At 40.5% G+C, this 22,658-nt stretch overlaps 1 protein-coding gene across 1 annotated transcript in view; it reads right to left on the reverse strand.

Moving 5' to 3' along the window:
* The window catches only part of TBXAS1 (thromboxane A synthase 1), a 230,748-nt gene extending 210,577 nt beyond the window's left edge, over positions 1-20,171 (reverse strand). Inside the window, exons 1-2 of the mRNA XM_039708347.1 lie at positions 20,141-20,171; positions 17,337-17,527 (exon numbers count right to left, since the gene is read on the reverse strand). Coding sequence (XP_039564281.1) covers positions 17,337-17,434 — 98 coding nt within the window. The 5' untranslated portion in view covers positions 17,435-17,527; positions 20,141-20,171. The remainder of the gene's footprint in view (positions 1-17,336; positions 17,528-20,140) is intronic.
* Positions 20,172-22,658: the final 2,487 nt, after the last annotated feature.

Consider the following 22,658-nt stretch of genomic DNA (forward strand, 5'->3'; position numbering starts at 1 on the left):
CCTTAAAGTTTTATTAGTTCTGCTCCACAAGAATAAACCTGGCAACAAAATCTCACAGCTTTATCATGAATCCCTCATTATTTGGATTTTTCTGAAAACATCAATATTAAAATTGCATGATTGCATAAGGAAGTGAAGTTTGGGCAGGGATAAAGGGCCCCAACCAGAGTTTATTGTGGCTTGGTGTTGCTCGGTAAAATCAAAAGCAATTTCAAAGTCCTGAAACCTGTGAGCAAGTAAAGACATGCTTATGGCTTGAATAGCAAAAGTGGGAGTCACCAGGGTTAGGGTTACCCCCACTCCTTGCCAAAAAAAAAAAAAAAAAAAATCTGCAAAAAGATTGCACAATATTTTGGAGTTTGAGTAACGAATCTAAGCATTCAAAACCCTGCAGTTGTTCATTCTGCCGATGGCAATGGCATGCAAGCATGAGAGGCTTTCCTTGCCACCTGGAAAGATAACACCCACCCCCAGCAGCACTGCACCACAAACTGCCTTCCCTCTGAGATGGCCAGATGGCTGTCTCAGCAAAGAGACAGGTCTTGAAAAGCAAGGACTTGCGCCAGTGGAAAGTCTCCTGTTCTCCAAGAGACACGTTTCCTGACAGAGCTGCGAAAGATTCCCCCAACACTTCTGTTCCCAGCATTCACACACTGAACAGTAGGGATGATGATTATTTAGGAGGTTTGGCTGTTACCAGAGCATTCTGTGGAAGAGCAGTGACATTTCTACTGCTAACTAAGCTTCCCAAGCCTACCTACAATGCTGGGTTATACGAGCCCTGAAACTGATTGAATGCAGTTAATCCTGCTGGGACTGCCACACTGACTTGTCTTCTCCAAGTAAAAGTGTATAAATTGAATTTATTCTGCTCTGTATTTCAGAGTTCACACTTCAATTTAGAGCAACTCCATGGAGTTCAGCGGTGCTGCTCTTGCTTTACAGCAAGGTAATAAAGATCATAATCAAGCCTTCTATACTGCGAAGGTATTTCTTACTCGATCATGTTGGGAAAGGTATATTCCTCTCATTACAAAGGCATGCGTAGCTAGATACCACGTTGTGTAAAGATTATTTCTCCTGATGTGGCTGGCTCTGACTTTAACTGGGGCATTTGAGCACCCTTACAGACTAAGCATAAACAACAAAATTCTCTTCAGAGACAAAAACTAATTTAAAAAATCCATTTAACTTGTATTTGACAGCTAGAAGAATGCCGGTTGCTTGCTTGCTTTTAGATAGTGAGGTTAATGACCCTTCAAAAACAACTCCAAAATATGCTGTGGTGACATTCCTCGGTTGCTTGCTTGCTTTTAGGGTTTGAAGGGTTAATGACCCTTCAAAAACAACTCCAAAATATGCTGTGGTGACATTCCATGAATAGTGAGGGCTGGGAGCTCCCTTTTAATTTCTTTTTTGGTAGTCAATAGTAAGGGAAATTGTGGTTTCAGTAATTTATCTCCATCTTCTTATACGTGCATATCCAAATGCCAAACTTCATATACTAAAGCAAAGCTAGAGCTGTACCCATACTCACCTGTGCCATTGCTGAACTCCCTGTTCTACCCAGGGATTCCTCACATAAATCAATAATATCTTGGTGGTTAAAAAAAAAAAAAAATATGCTGGCACATGCAAGTTTATGAACTCAGAATTAGTCTGTAAATAATGTGTAAAAGTTGGAGGTAAAAGAAATGAAGCTATAAATGAAGAGCACAACAAATGAACTACTGAAAAGATACACTGTTGATGTCAGTGCTCCTTGTAATATTGAAAGAAAAAAAAAGAATTGGCACACACTTGTTAGAAATGTGTCTATTAAGAGTCATATTTACAAAAATCAGTGTTTTACACAACTTTCTTAAGCCAACATTCAATTTCAATTTAATTTCAATTTATATGGTACTTCACCAAGATAAGACTTCAACTAATCTTCTAAAACATAACTGAGTTTTCACCTTATTCTGAAACACAGTCAAGAGTAAACATATAATAAATTCAGGAACTGAAGAAACAAGACAAAAAAATTTATGTATCATCTGAGACTTCAGCTGAGGACAATCCCGATTTGTTTTTTGCTTCTGCAAATAGATTAACTCATTGGTAAAGGAATGACCCTAATTACTGCACCTCCACTTTGAATTTTTTTTCTATATACAGCATGCACAAAAATATTTTTAAGGGGGAGAGAGGGATGGAGGGAATGGGGGGAGGAGAGGGAGAGAGAGAGGGAAAGGGGAGTGGGAGAGAGAGAGAGAGAGAGAGACACTCATAGGAAATGTAAACAACAGCCAGCTAGTAATTGAAAGAAATAATTGTTTCCCATTATCTCTGACAGGCAAAGCCTAGATTTAAAGTGAAATTGCAAAAACACAAATTATGCAAGACGTGGTTTCCATCTAAGCAAAAGAAGTTTGTTTCTCTGAATGCTGCAGTTTCAGAGTTGAGTGCACTCATCTTGGGACAAGCTGCTAGCCAAGTTGGGCTGCATGTATTCCCACTAATTTTTTAACACTGCTAAAAATACTTTTGATTTTCACACAGCTAGTAGCCAAAGCTTTGTCTGAATAGACATTGTCCATGCAATGCACACATTTAATTTAGGATATATTAGTCAATTTGAAAGCTGCACTACTCACTGAGTTAATACCCTGTAGTTTCAACAGAATAAGGTTTCATAAGCAGTTCAAGGAGAGGAAGGCTAGTGGGACACTAGTTTAAATGAAATAAAGCCTGTGAAAACAATTGATTACACCATGTGCTACCAAACTCTCCTAATAAAAACAGAACAGTCAGAACATGTCTCAAGCAAAGTGGCCAGCAGATACTCCAGGGAAGGGATCTGGCCCCAGGACTGTGGCCTGGTTGGCCAGTAGGAAAGTGCTCTGGGCATGCTGGGAGCTGTGCAAGAGGACAGGCAGGCATGATCAGGCTTGGCAAGATTAGGTCAAGTGAAACATCGCATAAACACGATTGCAGAAATCACATCACTGACAATCTCCATCAGTGTATCAGCAGGCTGAGCATTCAGAGTTTTGCCATCCTTGTGCAGATCCTCAGCTGAATAAACAGGCATGACCTGCTGAGCTGTGGTCCTGTGGCTCCAGCAGTGCCTGTGCTACTTGCAGCCACTCCAGTGAGACACTATTCTTACATGAAGGGAACACAGCTGGCACCTACCTCAGGTCCTGACCAGATCAGCAGTGCAGGAGGTGTCTCCACAAGGAAGGAAAAGAGCCATTACCACCATCAGAGGGTTAACTTAGATGGGTTGAAGCCATGGCCTTATCTCTGCAGTTGGAAGCACTGAGCTCTTGGGCTATTTAAAAAAACTCCTGCTCAAGCAGAGATGAAAGTTCTCCCAATCTAATAGTGAACTGGAGTTCTTCCTGTTCCATAGTTTTAAAAGCTTGTACAAATAAAAATAGTAAAAAAAGCAGTGGTCTTGGCCCACCATTTAGTGCCTGGTTGCACTTCAGCTCAGTTCCAAGCAGAAAATGCTAGAGCCTAAGGGTCAAGACAGAGCATGGGGAAAGCTGTGATTGACTGAATGTTTAATTGGGTTATCATAGATCTTGTGATATCCAGCCCCCCAAAATTCTGCAGTACTCCAGAGTTGCTCTCCAGAATCAGTGTGACAGGACTCAGTGGTGTGCTGCTGTCAATAAGTACATACACTTCATGCTTACTTGCTTTGCCTAAAGTACAAATCATAAATAGTTGTATGTGACAAATTCCCCAGTATTGAACCTTCACGGCTGCCAAGCAGCATGCTGCAGAACAGAACAAGGAGGGCTATAATTTTCTTTTCTTCGTTTTGTTATTTGACCTTCAATTTTTCAGTTGTCCTTGGATCGGTCTGGAACTAAATATAGTCTTTTCAGCATTATTTATATGTTTAACCCAAAGCTCCCCACATGTGTCAAGGGACTATCACAACACTCTTCTAAATTGTTTTAACAGCTTATTTTAAATTGAAAAAATGTCATTTTTGAAAAACCATTGTCAATTAATTATGATTCCACAAACTCCTACCAGCTCTCTTGTGTTTTGTAACAATTTGCTCACAGCCTACAAGACAAAGCCTCCAACTTGCTCAGAGAAAGCTCTTGAAACTGCCCAGCCCTTGAAAATGCTGACTGATCTTTAAATTAACACAATGATAATGATTTTGGCCACCAGCTATTTACAAATGCAATGCAATTTAAAATTAAAACCCCCATAGATGGATCAGCTGCCTCCTTGGGGATCAACAGTCACAGGGGTTGAAACATCCCTTAGCTTGTGGAGATATTATTCATTATTTAGAATTGGAACCAAAACCCACCACATTCGAAGGAAGTCATTAGTGTTTGGTTACATACAGTAATTCCTCCTGAACTGAGCAATATATTTTTCAGTCAAAAGGTCTTTCCCAAGCAAGAAAAGATAAAACAGTCAGTGTAATGATCCTCTGTGAAACCTTGAGAAAGGACATTTTCTGCCTCGGGGGGTGGTTCTCTGGTGTCTATATCAGCTACAGAGCTAACCAAAACAACAAAGAGCTGGGTGGGGGGACAGGTACAGGGGCACACATGGACGCACACAATTTCTATCACGTAAGAGAAATTTCCCCTATATCATCACATTCTGCAAACAGCATCAATTTTCTTTTATTTACATAACCAGTGTGAGCAACTTCAGAGAAGGATTTATGGTGCAGCTTGGGTTTCTGTGTGGGTTGTTCTTTTACTGTATCAATATTATGTTTAACAACATTTTTTAGTTAGAAAAATGTCCATGTGAAAGTTGAAAGGTGGGAGAATCATGTTCTCAGGTAAGAAAGAAAAAACCCCACAATACTGTTTTATCACTGGCCTAAGCAATGTAAGCCAAATTCAGCCTATGAATTTAAAGGGCTTGCACTAGTAAATCAGCTTAGAGCTGTTATTTAAGAGTTCAGAATTCCTTGGATAATTAATGAGACAGGCTGTCCATGTGAACTTTACCAAAATGGTTTTACATCTTACAGTCAGCTCTATAACTCGACTCTAAATAGTGTCACCCAGAAAAACAATCAGACACTGCTACCAAAAATTGCTACAAGATTTCCCGTTGTTAACCACCTCCTTTAAATCCGGATTTTCAGAAGAACTAAGCACCTAAAATATTTCACTTCTGCAGGAAGAAAAAAAAAAAAGTCAGCTATGTTGCAACACAGCTTTCATTTCCTTAAAGCTCTGAGTTCAAGTTCCATAGATACTGCAAGCCTAAATGCTCAGACATAAGCAAATCACCTTGGGAAACACTTTCAGTAATACAAGTTTTTAAAAAACAAAATTATTCATGTGCACTTGTCAGTCAAGGAATATTCTATTGAACTTTTTTTGCTGCTTGCTAACTTTACTAGGGCAATTGAGCAAAGTAAACAGAACTCAGTTCTCACCCAAGTTTGAGACCCTGTTTTAATGATTCAGCAAACTCAGGTTTAGGGCGTCTGATCAAAACCCTCTCAGCCATACCACACAAAGAATTGATTTGGTAGAAAAAAGTTCTTTTAGTTGAAATTTGTTAATATGGAAAAGTGAACTTCAAACCAGGTACAGCCTTTGTTCTCCCAGTGGCATAGCAGAAATGGTATCAATTAATTGTGGTGCATCCCAGCTGAATAAATCAGAATTGTCTCCCGTGCCCAGCCCTGTCCCAATGAGCTCTGCCTCGGAGAATGATCTTGTGCTGATGAGTGTGAACCCACAGCCTGGTGCTGCAGTGACAGATCCTGGAGGGCTGGGCAGAGACTGCCGTTTTTCAAAAACACACAACAACACATCAACACCACAATGAAGATATACAAGGCAAAACCGAGGCTGTGTCATAAAATACACTCAGGGTCAATAGCTAACATCTCTGTTATACAAAAATTCTATTGGTTTTACCCAAGGTTATTTCCTTAGCTGCCAGGAGTCATTTGGCTAGAGATGGGATAAGGGGGATGCTTTGGGCACTGAACATGATCTTTCCAACAATCAGATCAGTTACATTTGGCTGTTTGTTCTGAATCACTTTCTATGTGTTTATATATAAGTGCAAATGTGTACATACATGGATACTTGCAAGGTGTTTACATGAAAGCTCTCAGGAATGTGAGCTTTTTGGATGTGAAACCACAATATTTTCCTTCAGTTCTAAACTGTGCTTTATCAAGACAACCAAAAGTAGTGTTGCCAAATTTTACTGCCCTCCTGTCCCCCGGCTAGTTTCAAGTTCTTTCATATCTCAGAGGCTACTCTTTATGACAAAAAGACAACCCATTAACCTAGCAATGTTCAAAGTTTTATCACCTTTCTCTGCCCCTGCAAGGATAGATACTACTCCCCCAGGCTCCAGCCTAGGAACATCTGGCTTGGCCACCCGCCTCCTGTACAGAAGCACGTCTCATCAGGGGGAGCTGAAAGGTTCTGCTGAGATAAGATATACCTGCATCTGCACCTCTGCCAAGGGCTGACCTGCAACTATTCCCGAGCTTCTGGAGATCTTGCCATACACTTTACCTACCAGCTCTGCATCCAGACAACCCTCTTCTCTTTCCCTTGCATGGCACTTTGGGGTCTCAACCCCCATCCCCTCTGCAACTTTTGGTCATCCAACTCAGCCTTTGAGCTGTTCACCATGGCCAAACTAAACAGGAAAGCAAAAGGTGCCATCAGCCAAGGGCTTAGAATAGGCTGAAGGGGCCTATTCCTATTATCTTCCACCAATCTCAGGCCTGCAACAAGCTTGTGACCAGCCACAAAGCTGCTGCAGCACTGGAGAGCATCTCCTCACTGACACAGGGACACATGCAAGCACACACAAGGCAGCAAACTCTGAATGAGATTTTTTTTTCTTGTATTCTCATCTCTGCCATGTTTATGAGGCACTCAGCCTCCCTCAGGTTATTTCTGTCCCTCATCCTCCCACGGACAATAGTCCAAATCCATTCAGAGGGAAGATGCAATGGCTGTGACTGCAGAGTTCCTCCAGCATATCCTCTAGCATTGCTACATTACATACTATTTAACAACCAAGCATCTCAATTTTATTAGTAGTCTTATTATTACAGCATTGTAAAAGAAAAACAAGGTGGGGGGGAGGGATGTGGTGGGGGTTTTTTTGTTTGTTTTTTTATTATGAAGCTGCCACTGTCTGGAGGAAACTTGTGCTTTGCACACACAGAAAGGCACACACGTATTTCATATGGTGCATTGCAAGCTGAATGGAATAGAAAGCAGCTGGAGGAAAATGGCTATAGAGAAATGGTTCTCCTGGGCATCATCTGTTGATTTGTTTTGTTTATAGAAGGAATGAGATTTTTATCTCTGCTCAAAATATAAAATGCTTCCATGGCACTGAGCTCACTGCTAGGCTATGCTCTCACTCAGAAACGTAAATAAAAAGGGGGAGAAGGAGGGGAAAAAAAGGTTTTACTGCCCAGAATCCTTAGCAATGTCAAAAATCAAATAGAAAATGTCCACCAGTGACACAGTTAAAGCCTGAAAGAGGAACTAAGTCACCAAGCTACCATGGAAATAAAGGTCTTCTTACCATGCTTGTTAACAGCAAGAGTCTCCTAAAGTGGGGGAGGCAGGTTAGGGATAAACTACCCAAATCCCAATTCTCAGATCCCAGACTGAGTCCTGGCAGGATGAACATACTTACATTGTAAATATGCCTTACAGTCCTTATGAGATTCCTGGCCTGAGAAGGCACAGGTTCCTACAGTGCTTCCACCATCTTGTGCCCACCGTTAAAATTCCAAGCTCCCTCTGCAGCCTTGCTGGGGGAGGTTCCTCACTCCTCTGTGCCTGACACCCAGGATCTGATGGCCTCTTTCAGTTAATACCAGACAACATCTCTGTGTCCTAGGAGAACACCAGATGGCCGCTTTTCCACTCAAATTGACAGCACTTCCATTCATATTAAACAAAAATTACAACTCAGGAAAGAAAATATATTGTGAAACCGCTGAATACATAACTACTGCTAAAAATTTAAACTTTTTAAAGTTTTAAGACACAACTACCAAGAGATACAACTACCAAGAGACACAACTACACAATCTATGAGAAATTACCTGAGGTGTAAAACTTTCTAGCAGACAAAAAAAAATTTAAATACTATTCTTCTGAAATAGGAAAGGCTCAAGGTTTGTTGCCATATCTAGGAATAGTTCTCATAAAACTGAGGATTCTTTATCTTTGTACCACCAATTCCTATCCCTGAAGAGGGGATGTGACTGAGCAAGGCAGATACATAGAAGTGAAGGCTGCTGAATGTTACTCCAGAACAACTCTGTTTCACGAGCTACAAGAGGGGATCTGAAGCCTTTCTGGAACCACCAAGAGGTGTTTGCTCTTCCTGAAGCTGTTGGCCAGAGCTCTGACCTGAATGGCTACTGAGCAGCTACTGGTCAACTCAGAGCCCCATACTGAGTACAGTTCATCACAGCATTCACAGACATCAATCAGTCCAGTACAACACTGTTACACTCACTGAAATCTATCCTAAAATAAATATGCAGCTTCTCAGTTTTGCTACTATCTAGCTTATACTGAGATCTCTGTTGGGAGAGATTGTTTCATCTCAAGCCATGATGAGTATTTCAGAAAATCTTAAAACAGAGATTTGTTAGTCTTTGGAGAACAAACAGATGATATCGATATTTTAAAGATGGAAAAGGGCCCTTGCAGTTTTTGACCACCATCACTCTCTGTCTGTCATGCTAGCATGCAACCCACTGAAGATCCTTTAGCTGCTCTTTCCTCTCCCAGGATGGCTTTATTTCATGTCTTTCCCACATTTCAAACCACATGCCTCGACGACCTCTTCAATTGTTATAGCTCTACTGAGAGGGTGTTTACATAAAAGCTCTTTGGAGCTTTTTGGATGAGAAACCACAAACATGCATGCACAGATTACATCAGATTTATTGCCACCGAGTAAACTAAAACAATACTGAGGGTTACAGGTTCAGAACTCTGCCAAGAGTTCTCATCCAAGAGCATTCATTCAGCAGGAGCTTGTGATCATGCAATTACCAATTACTCATCTCCTCTAAAGTCTACTGCCTTTTCATCCTTCCCATGCCCCTCAACTCATAAAGAGCATCACAAGGTTTTTAGTGGCTGAAAAGAACTATTCTTTCCAAGGAAGTAGACTTTGTCCATATAAGCAAGCACACAGACACTGCCCCATTTCCTACTCTCAATACATATCTCAGTTCAGCTCCTTTTTTCCAGCCTCAATTTGCCCAAATATACTTGACCTCAATCTCTAACAACCATTCACAAATTCATCTGGAGTCATATCTTGCTGTTCCCAGTCATTCTTTCCAGTCTTTTCCCAGCCATTGCTGGGCATCCAGCTTCTTTTCCTACCTGAGTAAAAAAAAAATATTACAAGTTTTGTCCTTTCCCTTGTTTGCTGCTTCCTTGCTCCCCCAACAACTTCACAGGTTCTGCAGAACCACAAAAGCAGCACCTAGCCAGGAAAGACACTACCAAAGGAATGGATATGAAGAATCTCCCTCATGCTAGGTGATCCCTTCATTAAAACTCTTATATTCTTATTGACCTGCACATTACTCTAATCATAGATAACACGTGTCAAATAAACAGTAAAGCTTAAAAGAAATAGTCACCAATGCAAGCAATGACATATAAAGCAAGGGAAGAAAGAGGCAGACATGGAACATCATTTTCTCAAGCTCCTCTGCTATTCCTGGGAAAGTGAAATAAATGCATACCCAAATCCAAACCAAAAAAAATTTTCAGCTCTGTCAGCTGCTTCAGAGCAGTTAGCACATACTGAGCTTATGGAACAGTAAACTTTGTTTTCAATAGGGGAAAAAAAAAAAAGAGAACTAGGGAGATAAGAAAGAAAAATCCATCTAAAGATTTTGGGTGTGTCAAGGAGAGTTGATAAAAAACAATCTCTCAATAATATGTCAATATTTTAAAACATTTTTTAGACAGCTCCATTAAATACTATATAAAACTCCCCTACAGAAGAGCAAGGCATGGCAATCAAAGGTATAAATTACCTATGAGCCAGCAGTGAGGACAAAACAAACATTGGTATGGATGAAATCTAATGCAAAGACAGAAAGGAGTGAAGAAGAATATGGGCAATTTTTTTAAATGATGGGAGCAATGTTAAAGGAGACAAGAAAAAAAGAGAACATAGATCTATATTTCAGCACTCTGAGGAGTTCTAACCTGTCAAAACTACAAACTGTTTTAACTTTTCATTTAAGAGGGAGCACAGGCAGGCTGGGAGGACAGCTTGTGTGCTATCTGCAAGTGGAGTGACAAAATTCCACACACCTTGGAGCACAGGAGGAACAACAAGTCCCCCCCAGTGCAGGGCAGTCACAGGAACTGCAGTATGCACCCCTGGGGTTCAGGAAAGAGCAGAGCTCATGGCAGTGCTTGAAGACTTTGCAGCAGACCTGAGAGACCCCTCCGAGCCTGGCAATTAAATGCACAGACACAGCAAGGGACAGCCCCAGTGCAATGGATGGAGCACTGCACAGCTTGCAGAGCCTTCTCTCTGAGGAAGTTGCTTACATTGCCTTCTCCCATCATCTAATTTCAATTCCATTTAAAGCACCAGCAGCAGGGTATTGAGCTCTTCGTGTTCCTAATACTGTCAGTAGATGGAGGCAGGAGCTCCTAGAAGATAATTTGCAGTACCCAAAATCAGTTTGAGAGGGGCCCAAATATCCCCTAGCAACCTAGCCGAAGGCAAAGACCAGATCAAAAGTTAAAACCAAACTGCAGAAGAGCTGAGTGAAGCTCCAGAGCAGAAGTTGTCTGATGGAGAACTCCAAGTAGTTCCTTCCCTTGCTGGTCTCTCCTGGCTGTGCAGCCCAGTCGAGACCAGATCCAGGCCATTCCAGGCCCCAGAGGAGCTGGAAGCAGAAACTGGATTGCTCAGGGGCTGAGTCCAGCTCCTGTTTGCTCTTGAGGTATTTGTGTGCATTATCCAGCTTTGCAGCTCACTCCATTGGACATGGATCTGGAGACCACAGCAGAACACAGATAAATATACCAGTTTCATGAAAGAAGCCATCCTGTCCCTGTAGGTCTGCCTTTACATGCTATTAAGGCTCCAATCTCCACTCACTAAAATCAAACTGTGCTTTAGTTTGGGATTTAATGGGAAAGGCATGAAAAACTTCAGGGAAAAACAAAAACCACAAGGAATTAATATGCTGGAGATTGATTTTTTTACACAGAGTTTTTTAGGATAAAGTGCACCTTCACAAAAGCAAAAAACTCAACAACCACTTGAGGGCCTCCAAATAAACACTGCTGGACATGTAATCTCTAAATTGAAAACAAAACAAAATGAGCAGAGACCGTTTCTGAGATTTGCAGTGCAAAACCAAAGCTGCACAGCATGAGATGCCCAACACTTGTCTGGATAACCAATGGGTTATTACAGCCTCTGAGGATACCCCAGAGAACCTAGGGATCTGAAGCTGCAATAGTAACAAGAGAAAACTGTTCTGCTTCTTCCCCCAAAAGTAAGATAACTTTGTTTACCTAAAAGCAGAATAATCAGGGCACTGAGTGAAGTTCATTCTGGATTATCAAATGTACACAAATCTACTTCGTTTTCAGAAAAATAAAGTATTTAGTCATATGTGGTATGGCACTTTTCCAAATTATAATTCAGTAATTTATTCTGTTCCTTCTCAAGTTTACCTAGAGATGCTTGATTTAGCTCAAAGACAAGGCCACATATTGCGCAGCTGTGGGATCAAATTATGTTTGACACATCAGTGGGAATTACAGATTTTCTTGATGGGAAACTGCATGACAAAGACAATTCAGAATCTTTTAGGTGTTCTGTCATCAACAGAAGTTTGCTGATGTTTCCTGTTTAGTCAGATCCTTCTAGCTTTTCTGATGGGACATTTGAATGAAGAGGAGGGAAGCAGAATGATTTCCACTGATAATGGCCATTTTAGGGGGAAAAATTAAAATTAAAAAAAAATTTAAATAAAAAAACCCCACCAGCTGGGGTTAACAGCATATTAAAAACCAAAAAAATAAAATTAAAAAAATTAAAATAAATTAACCCTACCAGCTGGGGTTAACAGCATATTAAAAACCCCAAAACTTCCCAGCTTTCTGACCTTGCAAACCTGATGCTTGGTTCACTGCAAATTGAGAAGCTACAAGGCTGTAATAGAGGAAGCCTCATTAGGGACCATAACCTGAGATCCAGCTCAGAGGTCAGGCTTTGCTGGTCAGAAGGATGTGGGAGACAGAGCCAAGTCCAGCAGCAGTACAGGAGCACCAGCCCCTGAGCACTCTCTGTCTACAGAGCTGTGCCCTCTGCCAGAAAGGGAAATGAGAGGCTCTGACACCTGAGCATGAGGATGCCTCTCTGAGCCTCTCACCTCGAAGAGCCTGAGAAAAGAGCAGAGCTGTATGTCCTTCTGAGTGGTTGTTGATGCTCCACACCCAGGCCTGTTTCTAGCCATAGTGGTCCTAGCAGCCCTGTGCCTTTGATGGCAGCAGTGGCAGGTGGAAAAGTTAGGGCCTACCTACTCAGAAAGGATGCAAGTTTTGTGGTGCCTCTCCCTGAATCTGTCCAGAAGTATTATCTGGATGTGTTAGGGAAAATAATCTACTTCCCTTATGCCTGCACTCAGAATATAAACCTAGAGCTCTAGCTATCAAATATCATTTGTAAATAGTGATCTTTCAAGGGGCAAAAGTTAGTCCAAGATCTAGTATTAGGTGGCATTTATTTTAGAAAAAAGAAAAGAAGTTTTAGCTAACTCAACCCCAAACAGTAAGGTTCTCAAAAACCAGAATGAAGTTTTTGGTGGAGAAAGATTACCTCTAAGCTTCCCTTTAGAGCCCCTTCCAAAACCACAGTTGCAAAGTAATGCCAAACAATGGTATTGAAGTCACCTGTATGGAATACCTTGTCCTGAGACCAACTTCTGATGTGGTTTAGTGCACATATGGCACCAACTGAAGAACTCTAACACATGTGCCCCATTGCCTAAGTTTGTCCCCCATCCAACTGTATGCAAATGACTTAAGGTCAGAGGAGGAAAAATATTGTTTTGTTTTCATTCTTTTTTATCAGACTGCAAATTCTTTGGGTCAGGATTGACTTGTTCTGCACTGGGTGGGTAGTACCTTGATCTAGGGAGATCCCAATCTCTTAGTCTCTATGCTTGTCTCTAGCACAAGTAATCATTAATATTACTTCAATGTAAAAATGACATCTTTTTGAATTACTTAGCTTTTCAGAAACAGACAGGAACACCACTAGTTTATGTTTTGCTATGTTTGAAAGCATGCAATTAGACACGGATCTTACAAACATAAACAAACACTCCCATCCAACCTCCATGTTTTTAAAAAACCCCAGGTTTGTTTAGACAAGGGGTTGATAATCCAGTTTGAACACAGGTATCTGAATGCTGTGACAGCTTCTTCATAATGCTCAGCTTATGGTACATTAAACTTTAAAGCAAGATAAACTCCTGCTTTCATTTTATCAAACATCTACCCAGACAGCAAAAAGAAAGACACAAAGCAATGTTTGCAGCTACAGCCAAGCATGGGATATCCAACTCAGCATATGTTTGAAATGAAAATGAACAATATGTTGCATAGATATACTACTGTATTTTTCAATAGAGAATATCACTGGGATTTGTAAATGTTAAACTCATTCTTCCCTTAAGAGTTTGGTTTTATTTCATGCCTAAAAAAACCCCCTGAGATTCACAGAGATTAGGCAAATAGAGACAGCAGTGCTTGCAATTGAGAAAGAAAGTGCTCTTAAAAGAAACTGCCCTGATAATCAGTTTGGGTGGAAGAAATCACAGGGGAGGACACAGACAAGACATTTTTTAAGAGCGCTAAGTGTTGTGCCACTGGTATTACTGAACTTTGGTAGTTAGCCATATTATGCTTTTTTTGTGGTCAGTAAAGCAGCAACCTGTCTATCACAATAATAGTGATGTAGCAACAGACATCCAAGAATCCATGATAAGAAATCTGCAAGAGACTTTCACCTACAGAGAACAAGGAGCAAGAATGGAGGGGGGGGAGCAGATGACTAAATCCTTCAGGAATGGGGGATAGCAAAGAGGCTTGAGCAGCCTCTTAATTTAACAGATTACCAAAAAAACAACTTCCCATTCAAATCCAAACAGGCTATGTACCCAAAAAGCTTCATAGGTCTTTCTACTCCCAACATTTAATTGACTACCTTACAAAGCCTCTCCTTAGAGGAGACTTCTTAGAGGAGACTTAAGGTCATGTAGAAGACAAATACTGAGAGGTTATAGTTGTTTCCACTGATTTAAAATTGACACATTACACTACAAGCATCACCTTCATATTACACTGAGGACAACGCGTGAGAAATCAGAGATGTGCTATTACATGATTTGTTATAAAGAGTTATTATGTTCATTGTACTATCAATAACAGCCTAAAAATTATCAAATCATCCAAGTTTCTTTCTCAGATTTGCATCTTCCCTATAAGTTAACTTTTATGCAGCTACAGCCTCTGCTCCCTTTCCCAATCAACCCTTTCTCCTCTCCCTCTTTCATATGACCTCACCATACCCAAAAATGTGAAGAGATTGGTCTTATCACAGTTCAGCAAGATACCACCTGCCAGCTGAACTGTGACAAATCCCAGCTGGCCTTACAATACACACACTCACAGGGACTGAGGCTGAGCTGATGGACAGCAGCTCCAGGCTGTCGTTTAAACCACTGAGTACCCCCATCCACGAAAACCGTGCTGAGGAAAGAGCTCAATAAAACGAATGTTGCCATGACCACATTCCCATTCCAGTGTGCATCAGATCTTTTTACTCTCTCCTCTACCTGCAACTGCCTTCTGCTGAGCCTTGCTAAGCCTTTTACAGACAACAAGGTGGACAAACTGCCTGTTCTTTGTACTCACACAACAGTTGACACAACATGACCCCAATCAATCATACCATAACAAAATTTAAAACAGCAAATATTCATTCCTCCCTTTCCCCAGGACTGCCCTTCTGAAAATACACAATCCTGGAAGAAAAAGCTTAAAAAAAAGAATAACTCAATAGTTATTAAAAAATTAGGATAAGGCTTATGAAGAAAACCTCAAAGGAACTTTAAGAGTTATTACTTTATTATTACTCCTGCCATACACAACACTCATGTTTTCTAACTCCTAGAAGAGCCAGGTAATCAGGTATGCAACATGATTGTAATAAAAACATTTTCTAGAATTAGAGACGTGCATTTCTATTAGCAACCATTTTACACACTGTTTAAATAATTCCTTGAACCCAAGGTTTCAGTCATGAATAAATGAAGATGTGAGCATAAATTGAGTTTTACTGATTTGTTTAAGCACTCAGGTAGTATAAAAAAATTCAACAAAATAGACTCAAATTAGAAAGTTGACAAGTTTGAACAACTACCACACTTGCAGATGTGCTTCAAGACTTTAACTTTACAGGCTCAGGCACTGCACTTTACTGAGATAAACAGATGTGAACAGCTCAGCCACCAGGCAAACCTACCAGCAGCCCATAGCTTATTTCATTGCAAGCTTAATAATCATCAGCTTCCCACTTGAAGAGTGATCTACAGGCAGATGTATTTAATAAGCTACTTAAAAATAAACTTGAATCTGTAGATCAACAAGATTGGTTAGTAGTAATCATTGGCAGTTACAAGTGTAAAACACTTTTCCCATGTAAAACTTCTGCTGCCTTTTCTTGACGCTTTCACAGAAGTCACCTTCAGCCAGGAAAGCAGACACTCTGAATGGGGCGTCTCTACTGTTAGACAATTTCCCACCTAAATGCTAAGTTGAACTTTTTGAAACTTTTATGGTAGGCCCTCAATTCAGCAGCAACTGACCACAGCCATGAGTCTGGTTTAACTCTGCAATTAGAGTTAGCTTTGTTAATGGCGAGACCAAATGTGCACTAAACCACCATGTCTTAACTTCAAGGGGAGGAACAGCCTTTCCTAAACTGAGCCAGAAAATGAGGCCCTGGGCAAACACACACCAGACAGTACCTAAGATTTACAAGGAGCAGTTCTGGGTCTTTGGAGACCTCGGCACATCCGGACATGAGCTATGTGAAAGTACCAGGCTATTTCAAATGATTCACAGGTGGCCAGATCTCACCAGCTGATCTGCTGCTTTTCTGAACTGTGGATGTGCCTCTGTCCTCCCTCTCTCCCCCTTAAGCTCCCAGAGATGCACAGGTCTACAGCTAAACAGCATGGTCTTAACACTCTAGAGCTGCTGGTCTTTTTCCCAATAAAATTCAGAGGAGGTAGGACTTGGATGTTTGTAATTATTTGGGCAGAGCTTGTTAAGAAAGCAGGCTCACACACCTATTTGACACAGCAACACATGTCAGATATAGGTTTGACTCTTTTTAGTCTCTCTAGGCCCTCCCTGAACACAGAGGAAGTTGAACAAAGCTCAACAGGGTGAAAGAATGACAAACTATATGGAAAGCTATCTGTCATTTACATTGCTACAAAAATTGTGCTAAACTCATGGTGCCATCACTACTCTCCTCCTGATTAGCTTTGGATTTTTGGTGGATTTGATTTTTTTCTGCAACAGTCCCTGGAACCTTTTGTTGAACACTCATACAACTGAGAAAAAACCCATTATTTTACTGGAAGGCAGGATTTGAAGATAAACGCAAGTGAAAAGTCAGAAAAACACTCCCAATTCAGCTAATATAATTTCTGAAAGAAATTGTCAGGACGGGGGGAGTTTTTTGGGATTTTTTTCCATTTCAGCACAGCACATTGCATTGCCTACTGTGCTAACCATTACAGCTGCTGTTATTCTGATTTGTGTCTACTAGTCAGTGTGGAAAGAACAGAGGAAATTCAAGCAGCAGTTTAAGTGTCTGTACACTTAAGCCAAAGAACAAGTGTGCAGCATAGTAGAGAGAAGAGATCTAACAAGTATTTGGTTTCTTTTTGACCTGGACCAATGTTCCTGCTGCCCAAAAAAATTAAAAAGAAACCAACAAATAAGTTCTTAACTTAGAAGATAATTTTTGTTAACAGTTGGTAAAGCACTTACAAGACAATATTGCAAGGAGAGAATTATCTAAAAGCATAGTGAGTTTTGTGAGTATTTATTGCACTCTCTGCTTCCAAACCAACTCCCCCTCTATTTCCCTCCTAGGAAATTACCTTCCAGTCCCCCCTCATGGATAAGACCCTACAGATGCTGGGTTTCAGCAGGGTTTGTGTCTGATGTGCAACCCATCTCACCACTCCCACTTACCAATACAGCAGGACCAGGAAGACTGCCAGCAAAGCCAGGGTGGCTGTGGTACTGTTCATTTCTAGGGAGGCAAGTGCCAGAAGATCTACAGGCTCCATTTTCCTCCACTACAGCTGCAGCCTTGAGTGCTGTGAGCAGGGGAAAGCCTCCGCAAGGGCTGATAAAGCCTTCCACAGCTAAAGCAATGACATCTGCAACAAAACAGGAACTGAGAGAGCAAAAACATGTCAAGCACACACTGCAAACCTTTCCTCTTCTCATGGACTGCACACTCTGAGACAGAACTCGAAGGTTCCCTGAATGGCAGAATGTAGCAATTTCCCCCCTCCCACTGTTGTTGTCTGTCATGCCAGTAAATATTTACATACCCACCGCTTGAGACATCAGCGCTGCTGAATGGGTTTTTAGACCATTATGGGAATCTAGGAAATCTGTAGGGACAATAAATGGGGAAGACAGCCTGGCCATGTTACAGATCATGGAAGAAAAATATAAAGGCAGTTCAGGGGTGTCCTGACATACAAACAGTGGAGTTCTCTAAAGTAACTAAAATAGAGCATTTTTGCAATATGAAATTCCATTAGCACTCAATTTCCAAGCTGGCTATACCTTGTAAGAATGGAACAAAGTATACTTTAAATTACCACAACTAAAAGAAGGAATTAGAGGAAAGCTGGTCTAATGTGACTTCTAGAATGCATATAAAGAAAGACCAAATGAGCAGAAAACCCCAATTTTTTGAGATAGCATCAGATCCATAAGTCAGCATCTGCCCCACTGGTGAGTCCACACAGACAGCACTGTTTGGCTGTATCATCTCCCCTCCACGAGGGCTACAGCAAATTTTCCTGCCTCAGTGCACTCTCCCCCTTGGAGGTATCCCTAACCAGTCTCTCCAGAGATACTTTGGCTGCCCCTACATTGTATTTCTACTACCAGGTTTAACACCAATATGGTCAAATCTACTACCTCTGCACTGTGGCACAGTCAGGCTGCCACAGTCCCATGAACAACCTGCACACAACAATCAAGTTTTGACTGCAGTTCTGGAAATGGTTTGTTCACTGTGTATGAATTCTTCAGCTTTCTTCCATATGTTCCTGCCTGCAAACCTCAAGCCTGTTTTAAGCATCCGCTCTAGTCCAATTAGAAAGGTAAACCAAAGAACACACCTTGAAGCACTTCTACAGGAGAAGTCCACCGACCTGTTATACACTAAAGTAACCAAATTCCATGAGCAAAAAAACCCTCAGGACAACAACATCAGAAGCAGCAGCTTGCATGTAAACACCTCTGCCTATGACAAAATTCTCTGAACTGTCCAGTATTTCTTGTTATTTAAGAAACTATAAATTCTCATATATGTGCTTCGGAGTTTCCACCCATCCTAAAACCTATTTGAAAGATAAGGAAATCAATGCTATACAAACATTTGGTTTGTGAATTATATAGTAACCTTGAGAGCCAGAAATTCTGTAAAATCTGATTCTCCTAACACACCTGATGAAGAGTGGTTTCTTCTCTGACTACCCCAAGACAATAGCTTACATTTAATGTGCAAGGCTTCTCCAGTATCACTGTATTACACTTCCTGCTTTTATCAGAGAAGTTAATAATATAGGTATCAAAAAAGTAAAGTCTTTAACACAATGGAGTTTAATTTTAAGAAGATTTGGCTCTACTCTAAGTGAATCACTGCTATTTTGGTTCTTCATGCTTCACAACTGCATTATTCCCTCCCAGGCTCAGATTCTTACAGAATAAGTAGAAGGTGTTAACCAGCTCATCAGCTCCACAGAATAGCAACAAAGCTCACAGAAAACCTTGCTTCAGGTATTAACAACTCCACTGCTATTCTAGGTCAATAACAGCTCTGCTGGTTTGATGCTGCTGCTGGAAAGTTCTGCAAGAACTCCAACAAGATTCAGCACCAGTGACACAAGGAATTAATCACTGGGCACAAGCTAATCCCAATAACAACCAATCCTGTGGGACTTTCAGAAAAAGAAAAAAAAATCAAACATTGATATGCATCAAAGTCTTTTCTAAAAGACTTTTCATCTTTTCTCTTCTTCTTTCTTTTCCAAAAGATTTGTCTTTTCTTCTTCTACCACAAAGGTAGAAGACAAGAAATAATATTCCAATTTCACTTTAATTTATTTGGCTTTTTAATAAAATACATTTTTCTGCACATAGAGGACAGATATTCTCTTATTAAAATCAACTGCACGACTCCTATCGGCACACACAGGTCAAGAAGAGACCTCACTTGTTTTTTAAGAAGCACTGGAGTCTTTTCCCAGTCACACTGAGAGACAGGAGGTAAGAATAGTTCTTAAACACATGCTTAAGAAAGAAAATAGGGTCTCACATCAGAATACAGTTTGGAAAATAACACATAATTAAGCTTTTTTTTGCTTATCATTTCATCCTTTTCTGCTGTTGATGGTGGGGTCTGTGCTGTTTTACTTTTTAAGCCTCATCATCTGATTCTTGCTGAAGGATTTTAACTTGGCACCTCTGACCATTAAGAAGGGTGGCAAGCATTGACTCTAAAACCTACCTGGAGCACTTCTCATCACAGACAGAGGCACTCACAGTTTTCACCTTGGAGTTAGGGACCTCAGCTCTGTGAAGAGTCACATAAATCCCCATGATACTTGTGGAGGGAAAAGGAGTCAAGGATGCAGAAAACAATGAAAACAAGCTATTTCTCAATCCTGAGAATATCCTTTACAAATTTTTTTTTACGTGAGAAATATCATCCTAATTAAGACTTAATAGCGCAGATATTTTCCACCAACCTCCAAGTTCCTTTTGCGGAGTCACGCTGGCCAGTATGGTAACAGTGTCAAAGAACTGTGCAGACAGATACAAAGTCCTCCTTAACCACAGGTTGGAGGAAGCCAGAGACAAGCAGAAGAGAGCCTTTTCCTGTCAGACTGCTGTGAGTCAGCAGCGGTGCCTGCATTGGCATCCACAAGGCTTCCCTCAAGATTGCATCTACCCAAGTTTGCAGCTCCTTCACTCGGTGCCATCCACGCTCTTCTCTTCCGTAGCAATTAAAATCCACAGATCAGCACCTCGTTCATCACAAACAGATGTTGACCAAAACCTACACTAAGGGACCCATCTCACCCTTCATTGCCCAGCACTGCCTGGGAGCTCCCCAGCAAATACCAGAGGGAGCTCAGGCTGAGCAGCCAGGGCTGCAGCCTGCACACGCCCGCAGCAGCAGCTATTAAACAGGGAAGTACACAATAGCATTCAAAGTCTGAGAGGCTGAACTGTTCCTCAACCGAAAAAGAACAAAAACCTGGCACCCAGACAACCCAGGTTTTACAGGAAGCCTTCATGCCTTACAGCCTTGTCTGAGTCCAGTAATATTTTCTGTAAATGCTCTTCCAAAATAATACATTTCAACTTCTAAAGGAATACAACCGTGACTGTGGCCTCAGCCATGCTTGACATACACAAGGATTGTTCCAACATGAAATACAGAGTTTATTAAAAAGCAGGATTATAGATCTTCCCAGTAAACCTAAATCACGTTAAGGATTTTGACCTGTCTTCAAAGCATATCAAATGGAAAGTGTAGTCTCATCTTTCAGGAGCTACTGACTACACCAGCTAGACCAACCACATACTCCTGCTAATGACCAAATTCAATTCCTCTTCTGCTATTCTACCTCATATATTTTAGGTCTATAATAATCTAATTAAGGCCGAGCCACACCAGCTTTATGATAGATGAAGGAAGTCCAGGAAGATGTTACGTTTTAATTTTATAGCAGTTTGTGTCTATAGAAATTTATAGCACAGTCTTCAGATCAACAAAATTCTGCTGCAGACAGCTTAGCCACAAAATACTGCAGATAAAATACCACAGAACAGCTTAAAAACGAGATTAATCAAGGACTAGTTTATGTATAAGCTTTAACCAAGCCCATGTAACAAAATATGTAAGTATATATGATGATAATTTATCTTAAAGCAAAAACCTTTCCAGAGCCAAAATGAATTCTCAACATCTTCAAGGCAGATAAAAAAAAAAAAAATACAGGCACATTTCACCTTTTTTTGGTTTTTTTTTTTATTTGTTTTGTTTTGTTTTCAAAAAAAAAATACAGAGGCACATTTCACCTTTTTTGGTTTTTTTTTTTTAATTTGTTTTGTTTTGTTTGGTGTTTTTTTTGTTTGTTTGGTGTTTTTTTTAATTCAAAACAACCTTAATATCCAAAGTACTGGGAATAATAATGCATTGGAATAGAGGGATTTACAATGGCCATCTGTGACTTAATTATTGCTATCCCTGTTCAAGGATTGATTAAGCAGTTTAATCAGATGATTCTGTACTTCTGCATGATAAACTATGACAAACTACACAACAGACAGACCACCAAGGCATCAGAGCCTACTGATAAACACCCTGCTCTACATTCAGAACAGACAGGAGCACCAAAAGGATACCATGAGCTCATGGGAGATTCTTGAGTCACCTTGAATAGAGTCACTCCAATAAAGTGGATCTCAAGAGGCAAACACAGGAGCTGTAAAACCACGCTGAGGAGGCCACTTTCATGACACTTCCGACTGAGAGGCAGAAAGACACACTTTTACACTTAAATTGTTTTGCCAAGTCAGAACCTGCTATATTAACCTAAATGCTTCTCAGGAAATAGGCATACAGTTTAAAATTCTAGGAAAGCTAAAATATTACGCAAACTTGTACTTCACTAACAAATTTACTCTTAGCTGCCTAAAAGTACTTCAAACACAGTCAGTATCTTAAAGTCTAAAACCCTCATTATGCTAACTAAATGTAGTGCCACTGTACTAAGTCCCCTCTAAAGCAACAAGCTGTGAGATATCCTAGTTATTTCAAAGAACTCCTCTTAGAAATAGCACAGATTTTGTGGTCAAAAGGAATGACAGTTTCTTCCTCTTGCTGTGACAGTTCGGAATGAGTTTCTAAAATAAAGTTACCTCTGCTAATAGTGGCATTAAGATCTTGCAGCCTCTGTGAAATTCCAGAGAAAGCAGAAATTAGTATAACATCTGCTGCCTGTCGCCAGGCATTTCTAAGCAAATTGACTTTATTAAATAATTGGTAACTTGTTTATATTTCTATAGCTTGCTTTAGAAACATTGATTGATTCAAGCAATCCTATCATTTCATTGTCCTATAAACTTGACTGGAGATAAATATGGATTTATGTTCACAGATCAATAGCTCCACATTCACAGCAAAAGCCAAAAAGCCCTGCCTTAATTAGTCTTGTAGTTGCAGAGAGACATATAAATGTTTGCAAAAATATTGTG

The sequence above is a fragment of the Passer montanus genome, unplaced genomic scaffold (genome assembly GCF_014805655.1).
Source record: "Passer montanus isolate IOZ18808 unplaced genomic scaffold, ASM1480565v1 scaffold20, whole genome shotgun sequence".
NCBI classification, from domain to species: domain Eukaryota; kingdom Metazoa; phylum Chordata; class Aves; order Passeriformes; family Passeridae; genus Passer; species Passer montanus.